At 49.3% G+C, this 26417-nt stretch overlaps 10 protein-coding genes across 10 annotated transcripts; 7 read left to right on the top strand and 3 right to left on the bottom strand.

Annotated features, from left to right (window-relative positions):
- Positions 1-34: 34 nt before the first annotated feature.
- BJ212DRAFT_1318511 (inositol phosphatidylinositol phosphatase) lies at positions 35-3002 on the top strand. Its single transcript, XM_041334322.1, has 16 exons — positions 35-144; positions 194-294; positions 345-428; positions 483-757; positions 807-832; positions 884-926; positions 975-1008; positions 1054-1367; positions 1419-1547; positions 1594-1712; positions 1760-1971; positions 2022-2188; positions 2236-2334; positions 2385-2451; positions 2504-2921; positions 2983-3002. Exons 1-15 carry the CDS (start codon positions 116-118, stop codon positions 2809-2811), a joined length of 2007 nt encoding a protein of 668 aa, XP_041199444.1. The 5' UTR covers positions 35-115; the 3' UTR covers positions 2812-2921; positions 2983-3002.
- BJ212DRAFT_330758 (uncharacterized protein) lies at positions 2904-4331 on the top strand. The gene is made up of 6 exons (XM_041342938.1): positions 2904-2921; positions 2983-3192; positions 3251-3462; positions 3518-3670; positions 3718-3861; positions 3914-4331. The coding sequence occupies exons 2-6, from the start codon at positions 3057-3059 to the stop codon at positions 4082-4084; spliced, it is 816 nt and encodes a 271-aa protein (XP_041199443.1). The 5' UTR covers positions 2904-2921; positions 2983-3056; the 3' UTR covers positions 4085-4331.
- A 67-nt stretch (positions 4332-4398) lies between these two features.
- Positions 4399-6913, bottom strand: BJ212DRAFT_331078 (cytochrome P450). Its single transcript, XM_041342940.1, has 11 exons — positions 6393-6913; positions 6203-6338; positions 6104-6152; positions 6001-6052; positions 5864-5949; positions 5525-5811; positions 5359-5468; positions 5137-5310; positions 4871-5085; positions 4775-4820; positions 4399-4718 (listed from the first exon to the last, which is right to left on the bottom strand). The coding sequence occupies exons 1-11, from the start codon at positions 6618-6620 to the stop codon at positions 4578-4580; spliced, it is 1524 nt and encodes a 507-aa protein (XP_041199442.1). The 5' UTR covers positions 6621-6913; the 3' UTR covers positions 4399-4577.
- A 1049-nt stretch (positions 6914-7962) lies between these two features.
- Positions 7963-10770, top strand: BJ212DRAFT_1318475 (acetyl-coenzyme A transporter 1-domain-containing protein). Its single transcript, XM_041334321.1, has 15 exons — positions 7963-8423; positions 8486-8505; positions 8567-8582; positions 8628-8851; positions 8899-8965; positions 9079-9205; positions 9255-9357; positions 9418-9496; positions 9546-9698; positions 9724-9883; positions 9931-10006; positions 10061-10118; positions 10172-10237; positions 10292-10453; positions 10504-10770. The coding sequence occupies exons 1-15, from the start codon at positions 8066-8068 to the stop codon at positions 10539-10541; spliced, it is 1707 nt and encodes a 568-aa protein (XP_041199441.1). The 5' UTR covers positions 7963-8065; the 3' UTR covers positions 10542-10770.
- BJ212DRAFT_1318472 (uncharacterized protein) lies at positions 10749-15120 on the top strand. Its single transcript, XM_041334320.1, has 9 exons — positions 10749-11186; positions 11249-11414; positions 11471-12031; positions 12084-14017; positions 14080-14104; positions 14179-14391; positions 14458-14906; positions 14960-15022; positions 15101-15120. The coding sequence occupies exons 1-7, from the start codon at positions 10836-10838 to the stop codon at positions 14736-14738; spliced, it is 3531 nt and encodes a 1176-aa protein (XP_041199440.1). The 5' UTR covers positions 10749-10835; the 3' UTR covers positions 14739-14906; positions 14960-15022; positions 15101-15120.
- Positions 14919-17561, bottom strand: BJ212DRAFT_1318467 (uncharacterized protein). The gene is made up of 3 exons (XM_041334319.1): positions 16842-17561; positions 15208-16787; positions 14919-15169 (listed from the first exon to the last, which is right to left on the bottom strand). Exons 1-3 carry the CDS (start codon positions 17307-17309, stop codon positions 15121-15123), a joined length of 2097 nt encoding a protein of 698 aa, XP_041199439.1. The 5' UTR covers positions 17310-17561; the 3' UTR covers positions 14919-15120.
- BJ212DRAFT_1423115 (band 7 family-domain-containing protein) lies at positions 17555-19012 on the top strand. Its single transcript, XM_041337636.1, has 9 exons — positions 17555-17741; positions 17793-17896; positions 17947-18024; positions 18072-18284; positions 18335-18430; positions 18478-18489; positions 18539-18569; positions 18617-18648; positions 18699-19012. The coding sequence occupies exons 1-9, from the start codon at positions 17708-17710 to the stop codon at positions 18909-18911; spliced, it is 813 nt and encodes a 270-aa protein (XP_041199438.1). The 5' UTR covers positions 17555-17707; the 3' UTR covers positions 18912-19012.
- Positions 19013-19265: 253 nt separating this feature from the next.
- On the top strand, positions 19266-20716 carry BJ212DRAFT_1259734 (uncharacterized protein; the record flags this gene model as incomplete). Its single annotated transcript, XM_041330048.1, has 4 exons — positions 19266-19307; positions 19355-20293; positions 20350-20611; positions 20670-20716. 4 exons carry the CDS (start codon positions 19266-19268, stop codon positions 20714-20716), a joined length of 1290 nt encoding a protein of 429 aa, XP_041199437.1.
- A 166-nt stretch (positions 20717-20882) lies between these two features.
- On the bottom strand, positions 20883-22313 carry BJ212DRAFT_330531 (ATG16-domain-containing protein). Its single transcript, XM_041342937.1, has 4 exons — positions 22131-22313; positions 21946-22075; positions 21630-21888; positions 20883-21581 (listed from the first exon to the last, which is right to left on the bottom strand). The coding sequence occupies exons 1-4, from the start codon at positions 22219-22221 to the stop codon at positions 21237-21239; spliced, it is 825 nt and encodes a 274-aa protein (XP_041199436.1). The 5' UTR covers positions 22222-22313; the 3' UTR covers positions 20883-21236.
- A 1024-nt stretch (positions 22314-23337) lies between these two features.
- On the top strand, positions 23338-25653 carry BJ212DRAFT_1444133 (vacuolar protein 8; the record flags this gene model as incomplete). The annotated part of the gene is made up of 9 exons (XM_041337921.1): positions 23338-23371; positions 23425-23511; positions 23562-23798; positions 23850-23972; positions 24081-24203; positions 24257-24508; positions 24559-24933; positions 24981-25103; positions 25154-25653. The coding sequence occupies 9 exons, from the start codon at positions 23338-23340 to the stop codon at positions 25651-25653; spliced, it is 1854 nt and encodes a 617-aa protein (XP_041199435.1).
- Between the last annotated feature and the right edge of the window lie 764 nt (positions 25654-26417).

Below are 26417 nucleotides of genomic sequence, written 5' to 3'. Positions count from 1 at the left end.
CTAGTCAAGCGTTGAAGGTGTACGCTACGTTTCAGACTCAGACAACGAGGAACAAACGAGGAAACGGTACAATATTTACGACGCGGCGCGGTCAACATATTCCTTCGTGACCACCATGAAGCCCATATACCAGAGACTCAATCTGTACGACCCACTTTTCACTAAATCTTTTTCTGCTGACTTTTTTTTGCAGATTTATTGACGGCCAGGACGCCTACACCTTTGTCCCCGTGCAACCCATTGGAGCGCAGTCTCTCACCATACACAGGGCTACCGGCGATATAGTACTCAATGGTGAGATGCTTTGAACATACAGTATTACAGCTACGTGTAACTCTGCTCAGCACCGAACACACCTGTCCACCCTACTGCCTCGAGATACGGCAAGACAATTTACGGGATTCTAGGAATGATTTCACTAGCTCTTTGTGCGTGTTGCGACTTCCAGAGCCTGCTTTGCATATACTGATCCCATATTGCAGCTGAGTATGTGGTTGTAATGACAGGCCGCGAACACCGTGCGCGCCTCATGGGCCACGACATATACCGCGCGGCTGACTTTGACATTCTGCCTCTAAATCCAAATGTCTCTGTCCAGAATCCACCCAACCCAGTAGAGGGACACTTGTTGTCATTGGTTCGGTCGCATCTCCTCAGTGGACACTTCTTATTCAGCTACGGCTGGGACTTGTCGAGGAGACTCCAAGCACAATGGCAAGACCGGGACAACGAAGAGAGAAAAGCTTTATGGGAGGTGGTGAGTGCAGAGATATGCATTTGAAGCCATGAAAATGACCGAGTATTAGGCTGACGACAGGTTTTTCTGGAACAAGTTGGTCACTTATATAGTCGTGCAGAATGTGCATGTTGATATTTCTCACAGGTTCTTACAGTCTAGGCTCGCAGACACAGACATCGCACATGATGTGAGTCGTTTTTCTCGAGTTTTAGTACGCATCTCATGCTTCATACAGCTCAGTCCTTACATTCTCCCGATTATCTATGGCAGTAAGTCTGCCTCAATCTTTCCGCTAATTGTCTGACGGCTTTTAGCGTTCGACATGCGTACTGTATATATCCACGGACACCGCATCCAGCTTTGCCTCATCAGCCGACGGTCGCGCTATCGTGCAGGCACGAGGTACTTCCGTCGTGGCATCGACCATGAAGGCCACGTTGCCAACTTCAACGAGACCGAACAAATTCTCCTGGTTGTCGAGAAAGCCGCGGGACGCTTATCATTTTCCGAGAACTTAACGCACAAACTGAGCTTCACTCAGATTAGAGGCAGCGTGCCGGTCTTCTGGGCTGAGGTCAACACACTCAGATATAAACCTGACTTGCAGGTTATGGACCTTCAGGAGACAGTAATTTTACTTCTTGTTTTTGATGGGTGTCATTGTTTTGACCACTTATAGGTTGACATGATTAAGCTTCACCTTCGAGATCAAGTTTCACAGTATGGCAGTCAAAGTCTCATCAATCTGGTGAATCAAACAGGTCGCGAGCAACCGGTAAAGGAGGCCTACGAACGCGCTGTTTCTAAAGTACGTTGCCGTTATACTGCTTCCGCATCTTATTGATGTGTTTTAGGTTGAATTCCCGGACGTGAAGTATCAATACTTCGACTTCCACAATGAGTGCAAACACATGCGATGGGATCGTATCAGTGTTCTCATCGAGAAGATGCAAGAGGACCTCATTCAGCAAGGGTTCGAACGAGCAATCCTCAAGAGTCCCTTTACTAATGTGCATGCAGATACTTCCACCTCGACACGGCACAGGATAAGGCCGTACAAATACAGACAGGCGTGATGAGGACAAATTGTATGGACAATCTGGATCGGACGAACGTAGTCCAAGCAGCGCTAGCGAAATGGACACTTAATCAACAGTTGAAAGCCATCGGGGTAGTGTCCGACAATGAGGAACTGGATGACTTTGAAGCGTTGACCAGAGGTTTCCGTGAGAGTAAGGCTGTCGCTGCAGTCTCATCATTGCATACTCATTGCACTATTCAGTGTGGGCCGATCATGCGGATTTAATCTCAAAGGCATATGCAGGCTCTGGGGCGCTAAAGACGGATTTCACTCGTACAAATAGGCGAACGAAAATAGGTGCACTTCAAGATGGGTACAAGAGTGTCATGCGATACATTAAGAACAATTATTTCGATGGCGCTAGACAAGTTCGTATTTCCCAGAGTTTGATTTTACTGCCCTGACAGATTTACAGGACGGATTTGACCTTGTTACTGGAGCTTGGACTCCTCAGAAGAATCCAGTTACCGCTTCGTCCTTGATCGCTGATACGCGACCATTAACCATCCGATCGGTACGTACGTCTGTCTGCACTCGGAACAGCTCGTTGAATTGCTCCTTCAGGTCCCTTACATCTTGTCGTTCGCGCTGTTCATGATCTGCGCTGGACTTACTCTGCCAAGGACATCAGGTTAGCTGCAATCTACGGCATTTAGTGAATTTTCGCTGACCGGCACCCGCAGACTACTCACTATTGTATTACTTCATGTTGTGGTTCGTCATCGCTTCCTTGGCTATCATGTTCATGATGGTGCATGGCATCGAGTATGTCTCGTGGCCGCGGCTTATTCCTCCCACGGACATTATCCACTACAAAGGACCAGGATTCCGCTCAGCTCACAACGGGAAGGGTTTCACTGGCCCTCTAGCTCAGAAATTGGATCTTTCTGGTGAATTAAATGGCTTTGGTGCCAGGCTACTCTTAAACGGGCGTAAGAGAGCTTTAACGGTCAGTGGGATGGAAGAGGGGACAAAGAAGAGAGTGGATTGAGACCTGTTACTGAGCTATGTTATGCAGTGCCTATCGATGCTACCCAGAGAATATATATTTGCCCTTCTTCATGTACAAGCCCTCACTACTAGTACTCCGCAAGGTAATTGGTAAGTCTCGATCATGCCTTACATAAGCCTGGAAAATTTCCCATTTTGGCGCCGCAAATAGAATCTAAACTCCGCTGTGGCACGTCACGCTAGCATATGTCGGGAGCATAAATTCTCCTGTGTCCTTTCCTCACCATGTCTGGCAAAAAACGCGCTTCCCCTGGCGCAGACGTCGAGAAAAATCCTCTAGCAAATGTCGAACTCAGCGATGAAGATGCTCAAAAACTTCAGAACATTCAAAAAGATATCCAACGCGTCGAACTCGTCATAGGTGAGCTTCTCAGTGTATGGCCCAGAGAAAGCAGTAACACAAATTGACAATCTTCAAGAGCGCCAGGCTATGGAAAAACTGAATCCGGTCTACGAAAAACGCCGTGCCGTTGCTAAATCAATAGAGAAATTTTGGCCTGTGGCTCTTATGAACAACACCATGATCTCTTTTCATGCACAACACACTATTGATCAACTTGCGCTGAGCTACCTTGAAGATTTATGGATCGTTCGCGATCCTAAGGAGCCACGATGCTACACTATTGAATTCGTGCGTCATTGTTGATATGCGCCACGATAATGAACACCCTAAATTGTCATGACAGTATTTCAAGGCAAACCCATACTTCACTGACTCCGTCTTGAAAAAGGATTACAAATACGTACCTCCACCCGCCGCTTCGGACGAAAACTCCGATGCAGATGGTATCACCGACTCCATGCTCGACTTCTCCTGGGCCCGTGATGTTCAGCCTTCCGTAAGTTGCGCGCGTCCTCGCTGAATCACCTACTAACCTTGTGGTAGGCAACTCCTATTCACTGGAAGGATCCTGAGAACGCCCTGACTAAGCTCCATCCCCGTGTGGCTGAGGTGGATGGGGATGACGATATGCCTGCAGAAGCTGGCAGCTTCTTCAACTTCTTTGAGATTGCAGATGACCCCTTTGAGGTGAGTAGCGTCGGTCAGTCGCCATAGGTGCCTAACTTGACAGATTTTCTAGATTGGTACGCAAATTGCCAATGAGATCTTCTCCGAGGCCACAGATTATTTCATGGGTAATGTTGCTGGTGATGAGCTTGATTCCGAGGAGGAGGACAGCGAAGATGATGACGATGACGCTGAAGAAATTGATTTGGAGAAACCAAGGGCGAAAAAACAAAAGAAGGAATAGATGCTATCACCACCATCTATTCGATACACGTATTTATGTCTTGTCAGCTGCCCAGCTTGACTGTCTTATTGGCTTATCACACTCGTTGTTTACAGTAGCACCCATTCTCGTGGTTTTCTTGAGTGATCTCGGGTGAATAGCACGTCTACATGTATTTGAATAGTGAGTTTCGGCATTACTAAATAGTAAGTTGTACTGTTCGGTGCGACAAAAGGAATTTTGAAAAACTGCGGCTTCACTTGCAAAGTGCTGGCACCGTGATGGCGACGCGATACGTGCTGTGAAAGTATATGTATGCTACGGAAGACAGGAGAAATGGCCATTCTGTGCTTCCTCCACACACTGTAGGAGTCGCCGACATCTAGTGTAGATACTGGAAAAATATGGCGTCCTTATAAGCTTACAAGGTACATAGGTCGAAGTTCTATATCACATCTCGGTACATTACAAAAGTGGTATAAATATGTGCCCACAATCTCAATCAACCGACTTGTCACAGTGTTCTGCGAACCGTAAGCGGTAGTGAGCTCGAGCCTTCTCCTTTAACTCGGGGACGAATGACAAAACTCTGGAAAGCCTCAATTTCATATGGACAGGAGAAGGCAAAGTGTCGGAGCAGAGTCACTGTCAGAGCCTTCGACACGTCATAATCAGATGGGGTATTCAAGGACGAACATCATGAACGCCTACCTTTATTTCTGCAGCCGCAAAGTTTCGCCCGAGGCAGCCCCGGGGGCTGTCAGGGATCAGCAAAAGAAGCGAGCATCAAAGGAGTAGTACGCCTACCCGACACTAAAAGCCAACAACTCGCGACTGGTCCTGGTACCGCGGTGGAGCCAGCGTTCTGGTCGGAAGTCATCCGCGTCGAATCCCCATGTCAACTTGTCCTTTTGAATCACATTGACAGGCAGTGAGATGATTGTGCCTTTCGGAATGACGAGGTGAAGATCACCAGACCCTGCTACAGGTTCCGAAAGAGGAATACTGATGGTCTCAGCAGCCTACGCAAATGAACTTTGGTAAATCTTTCGGCTGCCTGCATTTGACCTTACCTCATGGTGATTTTCGAGAACAGGTGGATGAAGGCGGAGCGTCTCTAGGAAAAATGCGTCAAGAAGAGGGTAGGCATTGTTGAGTTCGTCAAATGTAGGGTCTCCAGCAGTTGAAACTTCTTCACGGATTGCTTGTTGCCATTCCAGATTTGTAGCAAGCTCGAAGAACAGCCACTAGAAGACGCTGTCAATCAGATTTTGAGACTAGTTAAATAAACATACGGCAATCGTGGCGGAGACTGGTTCATAACCAGCTGAAATGATGGTCCGCATCTGCGCTGCAACTTGTTCTTCATCCATACGTACAGCGGCAGTGGCTTTATCAGCTCGTACTGTGTAAATCATTGTGTCAGCAAAGTAACGATCCTCAAGTAATTCAGAATCATACGCATCAGTGACATCAGCGTCTTGCTGTTCGGATCACTGACAGCTTCCGCATCCTTCAAGATATCCGTAGCCAGATCCCCAAGCTCTTTTCGGGTTTTTCTGATCATCTGCCCTTTCTTGCCAAGATGCAGGATAGATGGTAATAACCAAAAAAGAGCTTTCATGTAAAATGAGGTAAGCGATTTTTCATGATTCGTCAAGCCATCTAGGGTTTCCGCGAGAGCGTGTGGCTGGCCTCGAAGGCAGTCAAAGTCGTACGACAACGTTGCTCGCCCAACTGTATCCAAGCTGCATAGAATTGAAATAAGGGCACACGACACACTTGCGGGGTAATACATACGCGAAGCGCCCGGCCCAGTTGGTCATCTCAATCACAATTTCGTTGCTATGTTGGGCATCAAGAAGCCTGTGCCACTGAGTCACCATCTGGAAGAAATTAGAGAAGCATTCAATTGCAATGCGATATACGCAGCTTACTTTGGCAGCGTTTTCGTAGAACACCGGAGTCAAGTTCCGCGCGGACTGCGGGCTGAAGCTGCGTCAAGGTAGAGTTACCACCAAGATGACGTGCGCCAATTACCTTAATGCTGGGCCAACGCTACGCCGTTGCTTCTCGTGAGCTTCTTTGCCTTGCCACATACATCAGTGAGTGGGATTAAGATCTATATTGAATGATTACCTTCCACCCAGAGAATACCCTCTCCGAGCAGCATACGAAACCAGGCACGCACACCTTTTGGCTTGGGAAACTGGTATGCGCCCTCTCCCAGAATAAACGATATCGCGTGCGGATCCGTAACAGAAAGGAGCTGATGCTGATGAGTGAGAGCAGTGAGCGATGCAATAAAGTTCGAACAGGATGCCCTTACACCAAACGCTCCTGTAAACTTCACAATATTGCCGTATGTGCGGTGCCAGTCCAGATATAAGGCACCAGGTGTGTTATGATACAACACCTTTTCTTCGCCCCACACCCAGGAGGAAGTCTTCGGACCAGGGACGTGGCGCAGGGCGAACATAGACGAGAGTCGCTGTTGAAAGAAACGTGTTATGTATACGAAGGCGAAAGCAATGGAGAAATGGTAGATGTACAACATGGAATGCGCAACTGTTTGGAAGAGCTTTGGAGCGTAATATGTCGTCTGTATGGTAGTGGCACGATTGAGGATGCAATCAGGAGCACCTTTTTATGTGACCTGGTACATCCAATTCGCGTAATATTCTGGGCAAACATTATAGATCGATCGGATTATGATGTTCGCCGTGGCGTTATGGTTGCGTCAATACTTTCAGCGATGTAAGGAAATCTAATCAGTCGTACTTGGCAAGTCCTTGCTCCTGATTGACGCTTTGCCTGATTGACATTGCACGAGCTGACAGAGAACTCGAAGAAGGCAATGATGCATTCAATCGAGACATGATTGAAAAGGCACCATAATGAGCTCAGTCACTGGCTCGCTGTAGTACCCATCCGCGAGTCTGCCGAATCGCACTTGATCTTAATGCGGAATGATGGGTAGCAGAACGATGGGCGCGAAGAAGATAGGGCGAATTTGCATTTGGCATCTGCATTGAGTATATCCACAAACAGAACAGCTGCCCCGCGTGTGTCCAATCATGATGTTAGCAACGGACTGAACATCAAAGCCATGCTACATGCTTAATCCGATCAGATGATTGGTTTCAGAGGGAAAAATTATGTTGTATCGAGTATATTGCCTTGTTAAGTTGCTTGACCGACTTGGAGGGTACAAAGCAGTCGTGAGATCTGATAATCATAAGTCAGTTGCACCGCAGAGAATGGGACAGACTGGCCGCCTTACGGCAGTGATTCTGGAGTACCTTCCAGCTGAGGATAGCTGGAGACGAGACAGAAATCGAAGCGAACTATAACGTATTGTCTGCATCAGTATTAATGATCATCGATTGATCGTTAGTAGTAGTAAGTATGCCCTACATAGGCATCTTCCTATCGATCCTGGCGGCATAACAAAGGGTGTCCTTTATTACGATCCGACAGCGGTATCTGTACTACACGATGTTGTTTTACGACTGATTGGTCGATCCAGCGGTGAAAACCTAAGCGAGAGCGTGAACTTCGCGCGGGTAGATCAGTCATGGAAGATCAAGAAACAAAAAGACACGTGAAGGACACCGGGCCGTGTAGCAGGGGGAGGTTAGAGCGCGGCGCGACGAGCTGCTGGCAGGAATTATGTTCTGTCGTTGAGTCGCTGTGGCGAGAACCAAAAAGACATGAGTTTCACCGAAAATGTCCAATGCTGCGGTCGATTAGGAGAACATGAACATGATTTCCACTTTGATGAACTTAACTACGAGCTAAACATGCGTTTGACTGATGGTGCCAGCGATGCAAAGCAAAGCCATTTAAGGAATATTATGGAAATATACCAAATTTGGAATTTGACCCGGCGTCGAGGCCTAACGCGATCGTGTCACTTCCTTACAGTCTGTTACAAGCAGATCAGCTTTCTATCACCCACGTCGAGCAAATACGGTCGAGAAAGGGTCGACTTTGTTTCGCATGTCTGCCTCCCGGAATAAATCTCCTTCAGAAGATCCTCCTAGCTTGCGCCACAGGTCCAACAACGCTAACGTCGTCGTGGAGGACTTCACCGGTCAAATTGACACGGCCCCGTTGCCGCTTTTTCACAAAAACACCATTTCTTCCTCCTTGGACAGCATTCGAATACTCCCTCGTGTACCTACAGGATCATCCTCAGGCATTGAAGACGTCGAGCTAAGTTTGTTGTCCGAAGAGGAACGGACGAGTGCTGGGCGAAACCTCCAAGATGGTGACGCACATTCTTCTGCAGATGGAGCGAAAACGACTGCTATGTCTTCTAGAGACAAAAAGGCAATGACCCTTTTGATCATTCTTTGTCGGTCACTTTCATATCTCCGAGCTTTCAATCCAGTTCACATGACCTTATGATCCTATTAGATTTAATCCAAGGAGTTCCTGTAAGTTATTTATCCACCTCGGATGTCGTGCCGGGAGAAATGCTCACTATTCCATGAACAGCTTGGGCTTGCCCTTGGTATGATGCACTTCTTTTTTCCGCTCACTCTCTGACATTTCTTAGGTTCTGTCCCGTTCATTCTCCGAGAACATCTATCATATTCACAGCTTGGCGTGTTCGCATTATCCAACTACCCATATTCGCTCAAGCTATTATGGTCTCCTATCGTTGATTCAACATTTCTTCCTTCCATTGGTCGTCGAAAATCATGGATAATTCCCATGCAACTCATAATCGGCTCCTTAATGCTCTACATAGCATCGAACGTCGGGAGATTAATGGAAAACGTACGTGGTAACTAGAGTTTCAGTTGTCCACCCTGACGTGCAGTCAGCCTGCGAATAATATCTATGAACTCACTTTTGTATTCACGTCACTGGTACTCTTTTCTGCAACGCAAGGTACGTGTGTTCATCGTGCCCCCTGTTTTGTACTGAGATTATTTGCAGATATCGCTGTTGATGGTCCCTTATTTGATTTGTATTCAGACACGTCAATACTAATATCAATCCAGGATGGGCTTTAACGCTTCTCTCTCAGGAGAATCTTTCCTACGCGTCTACATGCCAGACAATTGGGTTGAACACAGGCTTCTTCGCCTCTTTCACTGTCTTCCTAGCGCTAAACAGCGAAGCATTCGCGTAAGCAGTTTGTGTTCAATGCCCCGTATCATTCAGTGACAAATTGCAGTGAGAAATGGGGTATTCCACGCCTCGAGTTAAGCACATATCTTCGTTTTTGCAGCCTCTTGTGCTTCGGAGTAACTTTTTGGTTAACCTTCTTTGAAACAGAGGTGACTATCAAAGAAACTTCTTGCAACGAAACTGATGACAAAATGATGCGTTTTTTTTAGGGTAATGAATCATTAGACAAGTCAGAAATGACTGTTACATCGGTTTACAAAACCATATGGAGCATCTGCAAGCTAAAGCGTGAATAACTTCATTTTCGGATCATTTGGTAACTGATGGTTTCTTTCAGACGTCCAGGCGCTCATTATCATGCACTTCTTCGCAAAAATCGGGTTTCAAGCTAATGAGGCAGTCACTAGCTTGAAAATGATTGAGAAGGGTTTGGGTCGCGAAGACCTCGCTATTGTTGTCCTCATAGATTTTCCTTTTCAAATCTTGGGAGGTTGGTTTGCGGCCAAGTGGTCTAGCTGGCGACAGGCCACTTCGTCCATGGATATGGGCATTTTGGCCCCGACTGGCATTTGCCTTTTTGTCGACGCTCATCGTCTACTGGTTCCCAACACCCCCTCTTTCATACGGGTTTTTCGTCTACCTCATCATCCACACAGTGCTACAGGGACTTGCATCGTATGCCCAATCAATGAAATGCTGAGCAAGGCTGATTGCTTTCGTAGGACGATTCAGTTCGTTGGGATCTCAGCATTCCACACCAGAATTTCTGATCCTCTCATTGGAGGGACCTACATGACGGTATGAAATTTGCACGGTTCCTTACTTGTCGACTAATAGCCTCATACTGGTTAGTTACTCAATACGTTTACTAATCTTGGAGGGACGTGGCCGAAGTATTTTGTATTGAAAGGTAAGGGTGTATGTCGGCTATATTCGTCGAGCGCCACTAATGCTCTGACCAAGGCGTCGATTACTTTAGTGAGGCGTACTGCGAAGTAAAGGAGGCGCACAGTGAACTGCTTGTGAGAGGTAGGCATGGATATTTTCTGGTATGAGTGCTCCTTAGTGCTTACTCGAACCCAGCTGCCGAATGCGTCTCTGATCACGGTAAGGAGGTCTGCTTGGACATTGATGGAAGATGCATCACGGAACGTGATGGATACTATTACGTTTCGGCGATATGCATGTCGTTTGGCGTGCTGTTCCTAGTGTTTTATATCATTCCCACTGCACGCAAACTCCAAGGTAGGTAAAACTTTTATGTCACTTCGGAATTAACTCAGGTGTCTGTCTAGCCCTTCCCATGTACAGATGGCGAGTTAGTCCAGAGTGAGCATGGGTGCAAAATCAGGCTAGGGTTTGGACTATCGTTTGTTACTTATTCCAATATTACTGGGTGGTAGATAGCTCTTGTTCATTTCACAAGTTGATCAATGTACCGTTGATGCTAACCAGTACTCATTGTTTGAGGTGGCTCTCGCCTGCCCTAAATTCAGATCGCGTCCATATCCTATTTTCCACGGAAACGTGCAAACCATACCGCTGAGATTTTTCGCTAGTCACTTCTCGCACTAAGCAATAGCTGTTAGAATCAATCGTTCTGCACTAACCACCACAAAACCGCAAAATGGCGACTACAACCATGCATTTTGGCCCCGAGTGGATGCGCGCGAAGCCACAAACTCCTGCTACTCGCCCCCAAGCACCTCCCTCTCCACCTCCACCGGCAATATCTAATACACAGCAAGCGAACGCGTCAACTTATTCTGCACTCGTTACACCTGCTGCCGCACCAGAGCCTGAGAAACGTGATGAATGCCGTCCTTTCAGATATTCAAAGGAAGCAATGCTCAGAATCTACAAAGAGGGTGGCGGGAGAGGCGGTCTGGGATTGGAGGTGGAAAGATGGGAGGGCATTGTACACGAAGTCAGCAGTGAACCCACAGGATTGCGCGAAATGAGCGATGCGGAAAAGAAGGTCAGGCAAATTGGACTTATAGTTTATGTCTTCGGTCTCATTGGCTCACACGAGGCATGTAGCTGTTTGCTGGGCCACTTAATTCCGAACTTCGGCGGCGCCAGTCTACCGACCTCATAAGCACGCTGTCATCTCCATCTGATAGACCCAGGTTGAACCATTCCAATACCGGAGGAGGGAGCCCTATGAGAGGGTTTGGTCTCATGGGAAGGAGGAGGGATAGCACAGGTGAACACTGGAGTGTCCCTGACCCGTGTTGTGACACTGATCCAGGTTTTGCTAAGATCAACCACCACTTGCATTACCTCGTAAATTGTCTGTATCTAATACACAAGGTAATTCTCCACGCGACGGAGCACTGCCTTCCCCTCGTACCCGAATAGGTGGCTTTGCTTCAGGATTCGACGGTGTTCTTAACGGCGGAGATTCTTGGATGGCTAGACGGCGAACATCGGAGAGCGTACTGAAAGTTGGGGGAGTATCTACAGGGACCCGTCCGGAGAGCAGAGAAGAGGATGCGAAAGGACGTAACATCAAAGAAGTGGAGGAAGAACACCCAGTACAAAACACTGCGCTCCAGCCTAGCCCTTCTGGCGCTTCTCAATTATCTCCAATCCCTGATTCCCAGCCCCTCGATACCACAAGCAATAGTCCGAGCCAGCAATCTGCGCTAAGTGCGGATTCTGTGACACATCGTATGACTGGAATGAGTCTTGATAAAAATGAGCGGACCAACGCGAACTTTCATCTCAATCCGGTGGCCGACAGTCTGACGGGTCCACCACCAGGTCTGGATCCGGCTAGCGTTGAGTGGTCATACCTGGATCCTCAAGGTCAAGTGCAAGGTGAGTTCTTTAGATTGCAGTCACGAGTTCCGGAGGTGATGTTACTTCCCAGGTCCTTTCAAAGCTGATTTAATGCAGAAATGGTTTGATGAGGGCTATTTCACTCCCGGCCTCCTGATGAAGCGTACTCATATTGATCGAGAATGGACGGCGGTTGGGATTCTCGACCACCAGTCCGCCGGTGGAAAGATATTTCTTTCGCAATTCCCAACGTCCACTGGACCTCCTGGTCTCAGTATCCGTACCGATTCCTCACAGAATTACTCCCCTGCTGCCCAGAATTACTCCCCCGCTCATGAGCATAATACATTTACTGGATATCAGCCTGTGCCAACCCGGACTCTCCGTACTGCAACATTGGACCCATACCTTAATAGCGCATCTCCTTCAGATTCTCCCTCCTCGTCCTTTGGTGGTGGGAGGTTTGGCAACGGCTCCCCCGATACTTCTGCATTGGCGGGGAGAGTTGGAAACCTTTACACTGGTGACTCAGGACTCGGCTCTCATGGTTTTACTGGAAATTCGGGTCCATTCGGTCCAGTCGGGGACCCCCGCTCGTCGTTCAACACTTTGGCACCCGGAAGAACTTCATCACTGGACACATTCAGCACCTATAAGAACAACAACAACTCCCAATGGCCACCGTCCATGACCCAGAATGTGCAACATTTTGGCGGTGGTGAGCATTCCCTTGCAGCTGGTTTCAACAATGGCATCGGCTCGGGCGTCATACCGGTGCCTGTGCCGATTGCGCAGAGCCACTCTTTCACACAAGAGCCCTCGTATGGCGATGGCACGTACAACGCCATGGGCAGTCTCGGCGCCTCGCACGATTCACCCATCGCACGGCACCCTGTTGAGACGAACGGGTTAGGTTTCAACAACCTAGGGATGAACGGCTCACCTTATGTCCAGCACTTCCCGCAGTCCCCTGTCGTGCCGCAGCAGCGCTCGTCTACATCGCCGTTCGGTGAAGTTCTAGCGAAGGTCACTGAACCGCCTGCCGTGCGGACACCAGTGTCTGCCGTGCAGCCTGAGAATGTGTCATCACCCTGGGGCGCACCCGAGCCTGCTACTGTACGCCGCCCGGCGGCTGAGATCCCTACCCCACCCCCTGTTGCTCAGGCACCTCCAGCTGCTTGGAGTCAACCCCCGCAACCCGCTCGTAACGCCCCCAAGTCAAAAGACCCTTCACCTTGGCTGACAGCCTCCCTAGGCGTCGTCGATGATGGATGGCGCGAGGTTCCTGGCCCAAACAGTCTCACTGTGAGCAACCTCGGGCAGCATAATAAGATGTACGAGGATGTAGATGAGGAGTCCAACGTTGCTGTGTCGCCCATTGGGGAAACGGAGGAGGAAGCTGCACCGGTACCCGTGCCAGAGATACCCCAGCCAGCGCCTGTGACCCCGGCCCCCGCTCCACACATTGAGCCCCCAGCGTTTCCAGCGCCAAAGGCCAAAGTCAAATCCACTGTTCGTGAGGTTCAGACACCCGCCCCGACTTCAGCACCGAAATATACACCTCCCGCGCCCACACCTGCTTTAAAGAGCCCATCTCCTGTTCCAAAGCCTGCGTGGGCGACTGAAGACGATGCGAAAAAGGGCAAGGCATCGGTCGGTCTGCGCGAGATCCAGGAGGCAGAGGTAAAGAAGGCAGAGGCACGTAAAGTTGCGGAACGCGAGCGGCTTGCACGCGCCAATGTACCGATCCCACCTGCTGTCGTCGAGGATGCGCAGCCATTCACTGCATCGTGGGGACTTCCGACCTCTCAAACGGGTGCACGAGCTGCTGTGACGCCGAGAGCTGGAGAAGCTGCGGCAACACCTGCGGCGAGCGCTCCAGTATGGACATCAACGAGTACAGCACCTGCCAAGAAGACGATGAAGGAGATCCAAGAGGAAGAGGAGCGCCGGAAGAAGATGGGACTGAAGGACTCGATGGCGGCGACAGCTGCAAGGCGCGGATATGCAGAGACTACTTTCAAGGTGTGTGCAAAAACCTCTACAATGCGAGATTGCTTGTTGATTCCTTTTGGAACGCTGTGCAGGTGGTTCCCAGTGCACAGGCTAGTGGTGGGGCATGGACGACGGTCGGCGCAAATGGCAAGACAAATGCACCTGTACCTGCACCCCCGCACCCGCACCAGCGCCCGTTCGTCCAGCCGCTACTCCATCCGTGTCTGCACAAGCAGCGCCTACGCCTCGCCCCAATGGTATAGCAGTCCGCTCAACCTCGCAGGCTTTCACAAAGGCTGCTGCTGCCACACCATCACGCGTAGACGACACGCCTGTCACGTCTACACACGATTTCCTCAAGTGGCTGAACGATACGCTGAAAGGGCTCAATAATTCCGTGAATCGTGAGTCATTGTTCTAGATCGCTTTATTAACTGTTTCTGATATATGATATTATTTCGGGTGAGCAGTGGAAGACATAACGCAGATGCTCCTCTCTTTCCCCCTTGACCCAGACCCTTCTACATCAGAGATCATTTCCGACCTGATCTATGCGAACAGCACTACGCTTGATGGGCGGAGGTTCGCAGCAGAGTTCGTTAAGCGCCGCCGGGCTAGTGGGACAGCCGGACCAGGACCGAATGGGAATGGGAAGGTGTCGATCGCAGACGTGGTGAAGACAGCGCCACGGGCTGCTCAGCCAGAATGGGGCTTCAAGGTGGTGAATAAGAAGAAGAAGGGGAGGGCGTGAGTTGGAGTAGGAGGATATTTTTAGTGTTGTACATGCATACTCATAAGGATGCTGAGACGCTCACTTGCTTGTTTTTATCATCTCATGAATTAATTTTCCCTGCTCAAGTCCTAGCTTACATTGCGATCAATGCTGCTCGAGCAGACATCTCATTCACAATCACTCAAGGTCATCCAACGATTTTGTATAACAAACATGCATTAAATTAACCATTGTTTTAGCTAAGCACTCATTATTCAAACTGGAGTCCAGTCATCGAATAATCATGAACGAATATCAACAACGTAAGCATAAGACGTCCCAGAACATAAGTGAAATTTAAAACAGTCAAAAATCCAAAATCGACCAATTACAATAGACAGCCCACGACCCACTCATCCCCTCAGAGAAGGAGGAACGTATCCACTTCCGCCTCAGACGAAGATTCCACACTCGAATAAGACTCTGAATCGGACTCTGGCACATTCACCTCCGAGCCTGCTCATGATCAGATCCCAAGAAAGAAGACGCCGCCGCCGCTGCCGGTGCATACGATGCCGGCTCATCTGCAGTAGCGGTATCTGTCACCTCCGCGGGGATATTAGCGTCCGCATGGGTCAAAGTCTCAAAATCGGGAATGGAGACGGGAGGAAAGATACCGATGGTGTTTTGGGAATGTGAATCTAAGGTATCGAGGGGAGGTGGCGTCGAGTGTGTTGCGGATGGAGATGACGGTTGGGTGAGGTCCGCGTGAGTGGATAAGTTGGTGGCCTCAATGAGCACTGCATCTTCGTTTGCTACGTCCTCAGAGACAGAGACGGTGCTGACTTCATCGACAAGCGGCTCCTCGGACTTTTCTTCCTGCGGGACCGAAACCTCCTGAGCTGTCAACTTAGAGGATGCTGTGGGAAGAGAACCAGAAGAAGCAACACTCGGCTCCGCCACAGATGTGGTTGCGATCTCGGGTGCTTCGATGCTAGCCTCAAGCACTACAGGGCCTGCAATTGCTTCGATGGGAGAAGATGCGGCGGGTGCGAGTGCTTCGACTGGGACTGCAGGAACAAAGACGTTCGTAGAAACTTCGTCTATAACGGGGACCTGGATGGGCACGAGATCCGCAGAGGTAAGATTCTCCGGCTCCGAGGACTGCGCGACAGGCACCGTAACAGTGACAGGGTCTCCCTTCCTGCCACGAGCACGGCCCCTTCGCTCTTCCACACCTTTCTCCAGCTCTTCCAGAGCTTCCCCTACGCGTGCTACAACTGCGCGCCTTGCATCTCTCACTACGTGTGACCCAAAGCTTGGGACGTTGTCCAGGTCAGTGAGGAGCAACGACAGCGCATGCTCCTGTGCGCGGAGAGGCGCGTTGGTCGCGGTGTATGTCAACGCAAACACGTCATCGGTATCGAGAGCTGAGTAAGCTGGGGACGGCGAGCGAGAGGGAGAGAAATCGAGTTCGGCAGGGAATTGGAAGCCAGCGATGAGTGTCTCCAGACGGGATACGATGGAAGTGATCTGGGAGAGCGAAGATGCGACTTGGGCTGGAGTTGCAGAGGGCTCTTCTTCAACGTCAGAGTCAGGGATCTCTTTGGCTTTTCCCTTTTCCTTGTGTGAGGAGGTAGTGCCCTCTTCATTAACGTTGACCTGCGTAGAGGTACTAGCTGCAGCAGATGTCACTGGAACGCGTTCGAAAGGAGAGTCGATTGAAGTGCCCTCAGACAAACCAGTAAGGATCGACTGGAAAATGTTGCTCAATTCAGATTGGTACTGGTCCATCAGACACTCCTCGAGCCTCTCCTTGACTGAAGGCTCCACGTCGGAGCCTGGGATCTCTTTGGCTTTTCCTTTTCCTTCGTGCGTGGAGGTCCTTGCCTCTTGGCTGGCATTGACCTGCGAAGACGTGGGTGTGGCGGATGTTACTGGAACACGTTCGAAAGGAGAAGAGCCTTCAGAGAGACGGTCAAAGATGGATTGCAACTCTGCCATACGACCCTCAAGTCTCTCCTCGCGCCAAGGCTTGTTCTGGACAGGGGCCTTTGAGGTGGAAGCTGTGGCCTGAGTGGGGAGTTCCTGGGATTGTGGTAAGTCAAACGAAGTAGAGTCGGTGGACAGAAGTAAACATACAGCATCCACAGGCAAGCCGCAAGGCCAATATCCATCTACGAACGACTTGCCATCTGCGAGCAAGCTATGAACCTCTGCAGCGCGGCGGCGAGCGCGGAGTTCTCGCTCCATTTCTTGCTCCTTGCGTTGAGCCTGGAAAGCAGCATACCGCCTTCGGATAGCGGCATTGTAGTCGCGATGGAGTTGATGGATTGCAGCCTCGCGGGTGGCCCTTGAGAGTGCAAGCTCATACTCGTACTCCGCAAGGTCGTTTGTGGTGTAGCCATAGTACGGAGACTGGGTATGGAGACAGTCATCGCGCTCTAGCACACGATCAAGTAGACTATTTGTGCTGCGCAGCTGGCTTGGATAGTGTTGGGCATAAAGAGCATCTGAGATGGACTGGTTCCTAAGCCGCTGCTGCTGGAGAGCCCATGCACGCTGCTGTGTAGCATGAGAGGGGTAGTGGGGTGTAGCGAATACCAACATTGTGAATTGAAATCGGATGAGATGAGATTATGGGAGATGTCATGTTGAGCAGTGAATTTATATGCCTGGACTGAACTGTGGAATGACGAATCGTCTTGGTGAGCAGATGGACGCGTAATTGACAGACGCGTCCACTAATTCATCGTCACTTCCACTAAATTCGAGAATATACCCAATTAGGAAGGTCCGATGAGTCATCTTTGAATCAGGTTCAAGCTCAAGCTCAACTTCAAGAGCTCACTAAGGAACATGGCTCTTGTAGGCTAGGACCATCATATATTATTTTGTTTTGTAGTAATACCAATTCAAAAAATTAACAAAAAGTTGAAACGCGCGGCTCGGCAAAACGGCAGACGCGTTGTTTGTACAGTGCTTGGCTTACCTTCCTTCTCTCCTTCATGGCCTTTCCACAAGCTGCAAGTCGTTTCCTCGGTAAGAAACTGTTCGAATAGAAAGAAATATTTTAACATAGTACTGCTAAAGTGCCCCTTGGCTTGGCCGTTGCCGTTGCGCAAGCCAGTATCTACGATGTCCCAGGTGGTTTCCGCGCAGTCATGTTTGACCGCTTTTCTGGTGTAAAGGACAAGGTATGCAAACTCTTAAACGAGACGGCCACTTTATAGACCATCCAATACAGGCCACCAGTGAAGGCACCCACTTCCTCGTCCCATGGCTGCAGAGAGCAATCTTGTATGACTGCCGGATTAAACCCCGTGTACGTCATTTCCGTTACAACTGTCCCTCTCCTTAAAAATTCTCTAGAATATTTCGACAACCACCGGTTCAAAAGACTTGCAAATGGTCTCCATCACACTTCGTGTCTTGTCCAGACCAGACGTCGAGCATCTACCTCGCATTTACCAAAGCCTTGGCTTGGACTATGACGAACGTGTCCTACCCTCCATCGGGAACGAAGTCCTAAAGGCTATCGTGGCACAGTTTGATGCTGCTGAATTGATCACCCAGCGTGAGGTGGTGAGTCACTTGTTCGTTATCGTCGGGTCAGTTTCATAGAGCCTGCCCAGGTCTCGTCGAGAATACGTGCAGACTTGCTACAACGTGCCGGCGAGTTTAACATCAAGCTCGAGGATGTGTCTATCACGCATCTGACATTCGGAAAGGTCCGTAGTCCTTGTGCTTCATCTTATGCAACTGACACCCTTTGTAGGAATTCACTCAGGTTTGTACGAGGCTACGATATATTGGTTCTGTACTAATTAACTTTACAGGCTGTTGAAGCCAAGCAAATCGCACAGCAAGGTAAGGTTTCGGCTACTGTATTACTATGACATCCTAACGTGCTGCAGATGCCGAGAGAGCCAAGTTCATCGTTGAAAAGGTGGGTCCTTGGTAAGGAGTTCACCTGATCAGGTTACTGACGGCATGCAGGCGGAGCAAGAGCGTCAGGCCGCCGTTATTCGTGCAGAAGGTGAGGCAGAAGCAGCAGCAACGATTTCAAAGGCCATGGACAAAGCCGGAGACGCCTTCATTGCACTGCGTAAAATAGAGGCAAGCAAGGCTATCGTGCAGAGCTTGGCTGCCAATGGGAATGTGACATATATTCCGAGCAATGGTGTCTTATTAAACGTACCTACAAAGTAGTCTATCTACAAAGTTCTACTACTACTACCATTGAATTGAAATCGGCGATGACCGTGGGATGAATTCCCATGGATGATGTGGTGAAAAATGGGATTGTAAAGATCTTAGTCGACGACGAAGTGCGAAGAGGCCTGCAACGTCGTTCAAAGTCTCTCTTGTTCTCTTTTTCTTTGTCTCTTTCTCTCTCTCTTCTCGTGTTTTTCATTTTTCTGTCTATTCTCGACGGACAATCCTTAAGCTCTCTCTGATTTCAGTAATCAATTCTCCTGTGCGTCTTTTCATTTCCTCATCAATCTCTCCCAGCTCACTCAAAATTTATAGCCTCTCATTCTCATTCACTATCCATATTAAATCATGAATCCAATGGGTGGTATGGGTGGCCATGCGGAGGCACCAGTGAGTACCCTTCTCAAAGCCCATAGATATGGTCTCATGCATGGCAGCGGAGGGCCCATCTTTACGTTGGGAATCTTAGTCCAAGAGTCACCGAGTACATGCTCACAGAGATCTTTGCCGTTGCTGGTGCAGTTCAACACGTCAAAATCATCCCTGACCGCAACTACCAGCATGGTGGTCTCAACTACGGTTTCGTCGAGTACATCGACATGCGCGCAGCTGAAACCGCTCTCCAAACCCTTAATGGACGCAAGATCTTCGACACTGAGATTCGCGTTAACTGGGCCTATCAAGGCCAGCAAAACAAGGAGGACACTACCGGTCACTATCATGTTTTCGTCGGTGACCTCAGCCCAGAAGTCAACGATGAGGTCCTCGGCAAGGCTTTCAACGCGTTCTGCACAATGTCTGACGCTCGCGTGATGTGGGACATGAATTCGGGAAAATCACGCGGTTATGGGTTCCTCGCCTTCAGGGACAAGACTGACGCAGAGCAGGCCATCGCGACTATGAATGGCGAATGGCTTGGCTCACGTGCTATTCGCGTCAACTGGGCAAATCAGAAGACTCAGGGAGGGCTGCCTGCTCCTCCACGCCCCGGAGGCAGCGTCGGCACCGCACCTGCCCCCATTAACTTCCAGGGTGGGCCCCTCTCTTATGAATCTGTCGTCCAGCAGACTCCTTCGTATAACTCCACCGTTTACGTTGGAAATCTCGTCCCGTACTGCACCCAAGCAGATCTCATCCCATTGTTCCAGTCCATCGGGTACCTCTCGGAGATTCGCATGCAGGCAGATCGCGGATTTGCATTCGTCAAGCTCGATACGCACGAGCACGCTGCCATGGCTATCGTGCAACTGCAAGGACAGATGGTCCACGGCCGTCCCATCAAGTGCAGTTGGGGCAAAGACCGAGCTGACGGGACTCCTGCGCAGCCCGGAGCGCCGCTTAGCCCGACGACTCCAGCGGCTCCCTATGGAAATATGGTGAGTATTTTCGCTTGTAAAAATATTCCTTAGAAGGCTCACTGATTCTATGACAGCCCATGTATGGGATACCTCAGCCTAATACTTACGGCCAGTATGGGTTTGGTGGATACGGTGGTTTCCCTAACCAAGGTGGTGCTGGTGGGTCTCCGACGCCTGGCATGCCTCAGGCTACTCCTGGTGCCGTCGGTTCTGGCCTTGGCGGTGGAGGAGCGGGTGGTGCGGATCCTTCGGCTGTTGGTGCTGGTGCTGGTGCTGCTGGTGCTCAATGGCCCACTGGAGATGCTGCTGCTAGTTACTATGCTAATTACTGGGGTGGTGAGTACCTTCTTTTCACACGTACCAACGACCTCTTACTCAACGATTCTTTTTTCAGGATATTACGGCCAGCAAGGCCAAGGCGCCGAAGGCCAGGGTGCTTAAAGAATCCTTGTTTGCTCCATTTTTTATTCTTCCCATTCATCATCGATATCGTGCTCGTGTCCCCCCTCGAATGTAGCCAGCGAACATCGTCCAAGCCAAAGTGTTTTTTTTTCTCGCCTCACCACTCGAATCCAAAATTGTGAAAGCTGTGCTTCTGTATGGTGCCTTCATCCAAGAACAGTCTTATCCTTGTTTTCCGTCTCGTCATTTGTTATTGACTGATTCCAATTATTCACTTCCCCTCTTGCGTCTCTTGCTAATGAAGTATTTCATCTGTCTCTTGTTCTTTTTCTTCCTCGTTTCTCTGTCTTTGATTGTTGTTTGTGTATATATCCTCGGTAGATGCGCGGTTTCTCATTAAACTACGTCTACTCGACGGTGCAATAGGTTCTTTTTGATAGTGAAGTTCACGACTTAGCTGAAGAGTCCGACCGATCATTTGTTCATCCTGAGTCAGAAAGGGTATGTGATTATAAGGGGGTAGTATGTGCGTGAAGTAGGGTCTACTCATCGTCCACCATCAACCATTCGGAGTCTGATCCAAGCTCGTCTCCCCCTGCAACTTCATGCCATCCGTCAATATCTCCCCTACTCCCTCCCCCTCCTTCACCCCATTTCCCGACACCGAAGTACTATTGCCTGATGCTGGTTTTCCATCTCCGCCATCACGCCAGTTAAGCACAGCCTGATGCCGCGAACGCATATCCTCATAGAAATCGTTTGCCTCGTTCATCTTGTTTGCCTGTGCCTGCTTATCATCGAGCCATCGTTGAAGGAGTTTAGCATTATCCTTCGTTAGCGTCTGATTCCGTTCATCGATCTGGCCGAGTTCAAGCTGAAGCGTGTTGATCTCATCATGGAGGACCTACGCACGAGATCAAGATCGATCAGAAAAGGGGAAATATCAACGTACCTGGGCAGTACGATCTTTCTCAGCCATGAGCTCTGCGTGCTGATCGACCTTCCTACGCAGATGCGCGACTTCTTCTCGCGCTTTGCGGAGGTTCTCAGTCTCGATGCGCGATGCTTCTTCCTTTTCGCGGAGAGTTTCGTTCATGGCTAGCAGGCGTTGAGCGTTCTGGCCTTGTGTCTTGTACACGGTCGCGAGCTCATCGCGAAGAGATGAAATCTGTGATTCGAGCGAGGACATGTACGCTGCGCGCACAGGATTGCTTTCCCAGAAAACATGAGACTGACGCGCGTGCGTTAGATGAGATGGATGGACTTACTCTTCGTTTGATGCTGTTCCAGGTACATGGACCGTCGAGCTACTTGGGTTTGCGCGAACGGAGCCGACGGCTTTGAGGAGAGATGCATTACGCTCTTTGAGGAGCTTGGTTTGTTGAGCGAGTCTGCGGTCTGAATTGGGGGATCAGCGGAGTCTCTTATGGATTGTTGGAATGGTGGAGCGTACATTGCTCGATGATGGATGCGAAAGCGTTTTGTTTTGCGTTTCGCTCTGATAGTCTGAGGCGGAGGAGCTCTTGCCAGGATGGCTCGGCCATGGAAAGTTAAGTTTAAGGTATTGGCAGCTGCACGCTGCATGAAATTCGGTATAGAGCGTAACAGGATCACAGTCACAGCATGTCTTGAAAAGGAAAGTAGTCTTCGCGTTAATACGATACATCCCCTGAGGATTTCACTTATATTATAAGGAACAAGTATAGTCAAAGTCCAGGGTATAATAAATAGTACACGAGATGTGATCATGTATCGAGATTGGGAGCTGTTCGTAGTAATATCGCAATAATATCATATTCACAAGGAAAATGCAAACTTACCACATGAATCGCCGACGCGATTCACCACGATAATCTCCAGTTAATAAAACATTGTAAGTGCTTCAACGAGACTGGGAGCAACGCTCTGGCTCCAATAGTTAGGGCGATGTTCCTCCGTGGATTTTATCCTCGGAAAACGCGACGAGGCTCTCGATGGTGAAGGCGTGATACCTGCACCTCAATATCTATGTCTGAACACTCCTGGGAGCGTTCTATGATTACTGTGGTTCTCGGGACCATGGCGATCAAAGGCCCTTGCTCGTATCAGTCAATTGAGCTGACCATCGAGAAACGGTAACCAAGAAGATGCGGAAATTCATTGGCAAGCGCAGTCCAAGACGTCGAGAGCACATAATTATGACGGATGTATATTTCAGCAATGAACTCACATATAGCAATGATCGTGCCTCGATGGTCAGCCGTAGATTCCACCTTAAAATGGTCTTGTATGTCTGTCATTCCGTAACCTGTTGTCCCTCAGGCCTGAGTCAACGTTTGGAGGCAGAGCCTGGTCCATATAGATCATCGCCAGCGCTGTATACGCAGTCGGCTGCGGTCCAGCTACAGACGAGCTACTCGCTCGCGAATTTCGTTAAAGATAGAAGACAAGGTTGACGGCGACATAGCACCGTGCAAGAGTGTGACACGAGTGTGACCACGGGCGGCGATTACCGGATATGAGCAGTTGTAGTTTGGTTCTCCCACGAGATGCTAGACGTGCTTGCCGTCGCTGGCATACCTTTCATTTTCCTTCATACACCTTTTCTTATATCCTCATCCTCTTTTTCCGTTCTCTTGTCTTTCCTTACCCCTTTGTTTACTTTCTGCTCGTCCGGAGTTATGGGCGTCGTCAGCAGTTGCTGTGAATCCTGTTGTAAGCTTTACAAACCAATGTAGACTTGAATCCCCCTCATAAATTTCTTCAAGTCCGCTCGAGGAGATCTCAGCAGTACGAGCCTCTTCTTCTCGAGAACGAACGAGAGGCAGTCGCAGACCTTCTCCAATATCTAGAGAGTGTGTATTCAACATAGACAAAGCTAACTTTTGCTCACATGAACTTATAGACCGCACAACCACCAACTTCTTCCAAGGCTCACCGCTCACCGCATTAACTACCCTCTCTTTTTCCGATAATGTCGACCTGCAGCGCAGTGCTGCACTTGCATTCGCCGAAATTACTGAGAAGGAAGTGCGCCCTGTGGGTCGGGATACGCTTGACCCAATTCTCTTCCTCCTAAGCAGCCAGGACACGGAGGTGCAGCGTGCTGCTAGCGCCGCCCTCGGAAACTTGGCCGTTAACAGTGCGTTACACCACGCTCATGCATGCTCCCTTACTGATGTCACGCGCACAGCTGATAACAAGCTTCTCATCGTGAAACTCGGAGGCCTGGAGCCACTCATTCGCCAAATGCTGAGCCCAAACGTCGAGGTGCAGTGTAACGCCGTAGGCTGTGTCACAAACCTTGCGACACATGGTAGGTCCAGCCCATATCGATGGCGATTATCGATGACTGACCTGCTTCTAATCACTCGCTGGTCCTTTTCTGATTTGCTTCTGTCATTTGATCCTTTGACACCCTAAGATGATAACAAGACGAAAATCGCCAAGTCAGGCGCACTTGTTCCGCTTACTCGGTTAGCACGATCCAAGGATATGCGCGTTCAAAGAAATGCAACTGGGGCCCTGCTAAATATGACCCACTCAGGTACGTAACAGTTCCTATTGGAGAACTGTTCTAGAACTAGCGAACTTTTATAGATGAGAATCGACAGCAACTTGTAAATGCGGGTGCCATCCCCGTGCTGGTGAGCTTGTTGAATTCAATGGACACAGATGTCCAATACTATTGCACGACTGCGTTGAGCAATATCGCTGTCGATGGAGCAAATAGAAAGAAACTAGCACAGAGCGAATCAAAGCTCGTAACGAGCTTGGTAGCCCTTATGGATAGCCCAAGTTTAAAGGTTCAGTGTCAAGCTGCCCTTGCTCTACGGAATTTGGCTAGCGATGGTACTTGCTATTCTCTTTGGCGTTTCTACTGTTTAACATCGGTTTCGCAGAGAAATACCAACTAGAAATCGTCAAAGCTGACGGTCTTACTTCACTTCTCCGACTGCTCCAGTCTACGTACCTCCCACTCATCCTGTCATCTGCTGCATGTGTCCGTAACGTCTCCATCCATCCACAGAACGAGTCCCCTATTATCGATTCCGGGTTCCTGCAGCCGCTTATTAACCTTCTGTCATTTAAAGACAATGAGGAGGTTCAATGCCACGCCATTTCCACACTGCGTAATCTTGCTGCCAGCTCGGAGAAGAATAAGACGGCGATCGTGCAAGCAGGCGCAGTGCAGAGCATTAAAGAACTCGTGCTGGAGGTGCCAATGAACGTGCAGAGCGAAATGACTGCCTGTGTCGCCGTGTTGGCCCTGAGCGGTCAGTTACATGTGTTTCGTCATAATCTCTGCTGACGGGTTTGACAGATGAGCTCAAGGGCCAATTACTTGAGATGGGTATTTGTGAAGTGCTTATTCCTTTGACAAATTCACCTAGCTCAGAAGTCCAAGGCAACAGTGCTGCTGCCCTTGGTAACCTATCATCGAAAGGTGGGTTTAGTAGGGTTCGATCTTTGCAGGAATTGATCTCTTTCTTCCAGACGGCCGAACTGCATCTGATGACTATTCTGCATTTAACGACGTATGGGAAAAACCTGATGGCGGCATGCACCGATACCTTTACAATTTCTTGACGAGCGTAGACGCCACCTTCCAGCACATTGCTGTTTGGACGATCGTGCAGCTACTGGAATCGGGAGATCCTCAATTAATTAGCAATATCCGCCTTTCTGGCCTTTTGAACCCCTCGATCAGGCAGCTCGCACTGTCACGTACACCATCGGCAACGTCTTCCGTTGGTACGCCTCGCTCGCACCGGTCACAATCGCAATCATACGCAGATACAGACACCGGTGATGGTCAGGGGGAGATCCAGCTGCTTGCACGGCGGATTCTAGAGTTCGTTGATGGGGATGTTGATGGGGGACTTCCGCGAAGCGTGGCCGGGTCTCACATGGCAGGGTCTTCTGTCAGCAGTGCCAGGGACGAGGAACTCAGAAGGAGCGTGCGAGAGGCGTTTTCGACTGGTTCTCACCACTAGCCAGGGCGGCTAGTAGGAACGGTATATATCCTTCGTTCACGGTCTGTGCCTTGCCTTTCCGTTGTACATCCTTTGCCTTGTTCATCGTTGTGCATCTTCTTTTCTTAATCGTATACTTATGTCTTTAGTTTTTGTTTTTTGTTTCGTGACTGATGGGTTTTCTTTTAACGGCTTCCGATGCCTCATGGTGACGATTACGACTGAATGCTTGTGCATATAGTGACGAATAGACTTTATTACTGCCAACGTTATCATGTCTGTTAGCTATAGCCTATCAGGGAGTAGGGTCCAAAGTATTTAGGTCCCCAGCCTCCCTAGGGTATAGTTTCCTAATGAGGAATTGAATGGTTAAATTTAGATCGGATTGCCAACACTATTGTTCCACGACGCTGTGGTCACGATTCTCATTCTTGTACCGTAGCTACAATGACAATAGTTGCTGCCTTCAAAATGGACCTTCTGTTTTTCAAGTTTTCGTCTGTTGCTTTTAATCTCTTCATTATAGACTTACGGTTGAGCCGTTCCGCAGATTCGGAGGGCCTATATAACGTTTGCGCCTGACCGGCCTCGTGTTTTTAAAGGCCGAGGTACAATTCCATTTCTTCCAAGTGAGGCAGACTCATTTTCCAAATCGATTAAGCAGAACGGGGTTATCGCGTGGTTTCTCAGCTCGCTTGATAAGGTGTGTTTATACTGGAGTCTCTCCACACTCTTAACTCTCTCTATTTCTCTTCTAGTAGTACTTATTATTGGACCACCAGGCT

Source organism: Suillus subaureus (assembly GCF_016647635.1).
Source record: "Suillus subaureus strain MN1 chromosome Unknown BJ212scaffold_2, whole genome shotgun sequence".
Classification (NCBI taxonomy): domain Eukaryota; kingdom Fungi; phylum Basidiomycota; class Agaricomycetes; order Boletales; family Suillaceae; genus Suillus; species Suillus subaureus.
The sequence above is the reverse complement of the archived record's forward strand: the minus strand, read 5'-3'. Positions and strand labels throughout refer to the sequence as shown.

Bases quoted from the DNA above. Each gene is read 5' to 3' on its own strand.
- BJ212DRAFT_331078 (XM_041342940.1), bottom strand. From the start codon at position 6,620: ATGTTGTACATCTACCATTTCTCCATTGCTTTCGCCTTCGTATACATA. The intron at 6,153-6,202 runs GTAATCATTCAA...GTATGTGGCAAG, and splicing joins GGGTATTCTCTGGGTGGAAG to GCAAAGAAGCTCACGAGAAG. The intron at 5,812-5,863 runs GTATGTATTACC...AATTCTATGCAG, and splicing joins AACTGGGCCGGGCGCTTCGC to CTTGGATACAGTTGGGCGAG.
- BJ212DRAFT_1318511 (XM_041334322.1), top strand. From the start codon at position 116: ATGAAGCCCATATACCAGAGACTCAATCT. The intron at 758-806 runs GTGAGTGCAGAG...ACCGAGTATTAG, and splicing joins GAAAAGCTTTATGGGAGGTG to GCTGACGACAGGTTTTTCTG. The intron at 2,335-2,384 runs GTACGTACGTCT...TTGCTCCTTCAG, and splicing joins GACCATTAACCATCCGATCG to GTCCCTTACATCTTGTCGTT.
- BJ212DRAFT_1318467 (XM_041334319.1), bottom strand. From the start codon at position 17,309: ATGTTGGTATTCGCTACACCCCACTACCCCTCTCATGCTACACAGCAG. The intron at 16,788-16,841 runs GTATGTTTACTT...CCACAATCCCAG, and splicing joins GCGGCTTGCCTGTGGATGCT to GAACTCCCCACTCAGGCCAC. The intron at 15,170-15,207 runs GTGAATGTGCCA...GTCTTATTCGAG, and splicing joins GATCATGAGCAGGCTCGGAG to TGTGGAATCTTCGTCTGAGG.
- BJ212DRAFT_330531 (XM_041342937.1), bottom strand. From the start codon at position 22,221: ATGGCCGAGCCATCCTGGCAAGAGCTCCTCCGCCTCAGACTATCAGAG. The intron at 21,889-21,945 runs GTAAGTCCATCC...TTTCTGGGAAAG, and splicing joins GGAACAGCATCAAACGAAGA to CAATCCTGTGCGCGCAGCGT. The intron at 21,582-21,629 runs GTACGTTGATAT...TCTCGTGCGTAG, and splicing joins AGAAAGATCGTACTGCCCAG to GTCCTCCATGATGAGATCAA.
- BJ212DRAFT_330758 (XM_041342938.1), top strand. From the start codon at position 3,057: ATGTCTGGCAAAAAACGCGCTTCCCCTGGCGCAGACGTCGAGAAAAAT. The intron at 3,193-3,250 runs GTGAGCTTCTCA...ACAATCTTCAAG, and splicing joins ACGCGTCGAACTCGTCATAG to AGCGCCAGGCTATGGAAAAA. The intron at 3,671-3,717 runs GTAAGTTGCGCG...ACCTTGTGGTAG, and splicing joins CCCGTGATGTTCAGCCTTCC to GCAACTCCTATTCACTGGAA.
- BJ212DRAFT_1318472 (XM_041334320.1), top strand. From the start codon at position 10,836: ATGGCGACTACAACCATGCATTTTGGCCCCGAGTGGATGCGCGCGAAG. The intron at 14,018-14,079 runs GTGTGTGCAAAA...AACGCTGTGCAG, and splicing joins ATGCAGAGACTACTTTCAAG to GTGGTTCCCAGTGCACAGGC. The intron at 14,105-14,178 runs GTGGGGCATGGA...CACCCGCACCAG, and splicing joins TCCCAGTGCACAGGCTAGTG to CGCCCGTTCGTCCAGCCGCT.
- BJ212DRAFT_1423115 (XM_041337636.1), top strand. From the start codon at position 17,708: ATGGCCTTTCCACAAGCTGCAAGTCGTTTCCTCG. The intron at 18,285-18,334 runs GTGAGTCACTTG...GAGCCTGCCCAG, and splicing joins TGATCACCCAGCGTGAGGTG to GTCTCGTCGAGAATACGTGC. The intron at 18,570-18,616 runs GTAAGGTTTCGG...AACGTGCTGCAG, and splicing joins CAAGCAAATCGCACAGCAAG to ATGCCGAGAGAGCCAAGTTC.
- BJ212DRAFT_1318475 (XM_041334321.1), top strand. From the start codon at position 8,066: ATGTCTGCCTCCCGGAATAAATCTCCTTCAGAAGATCCTCCTAGCTTG. The intron at 10,007-10,060 runs GTATGAAATTTG...CATACTGGTTAG, and splicing joins TTGGAGGGACCTACATGACG to TTACTCAATACGTTTACTAA. The intron at 10,119-10,171 runs GTAAGGGTGTAT...GCTCTGACCAAG, and splicing joins GAAGTATTTTGTATTGAAAG to GCGTCGATTACTTTAGTGAG.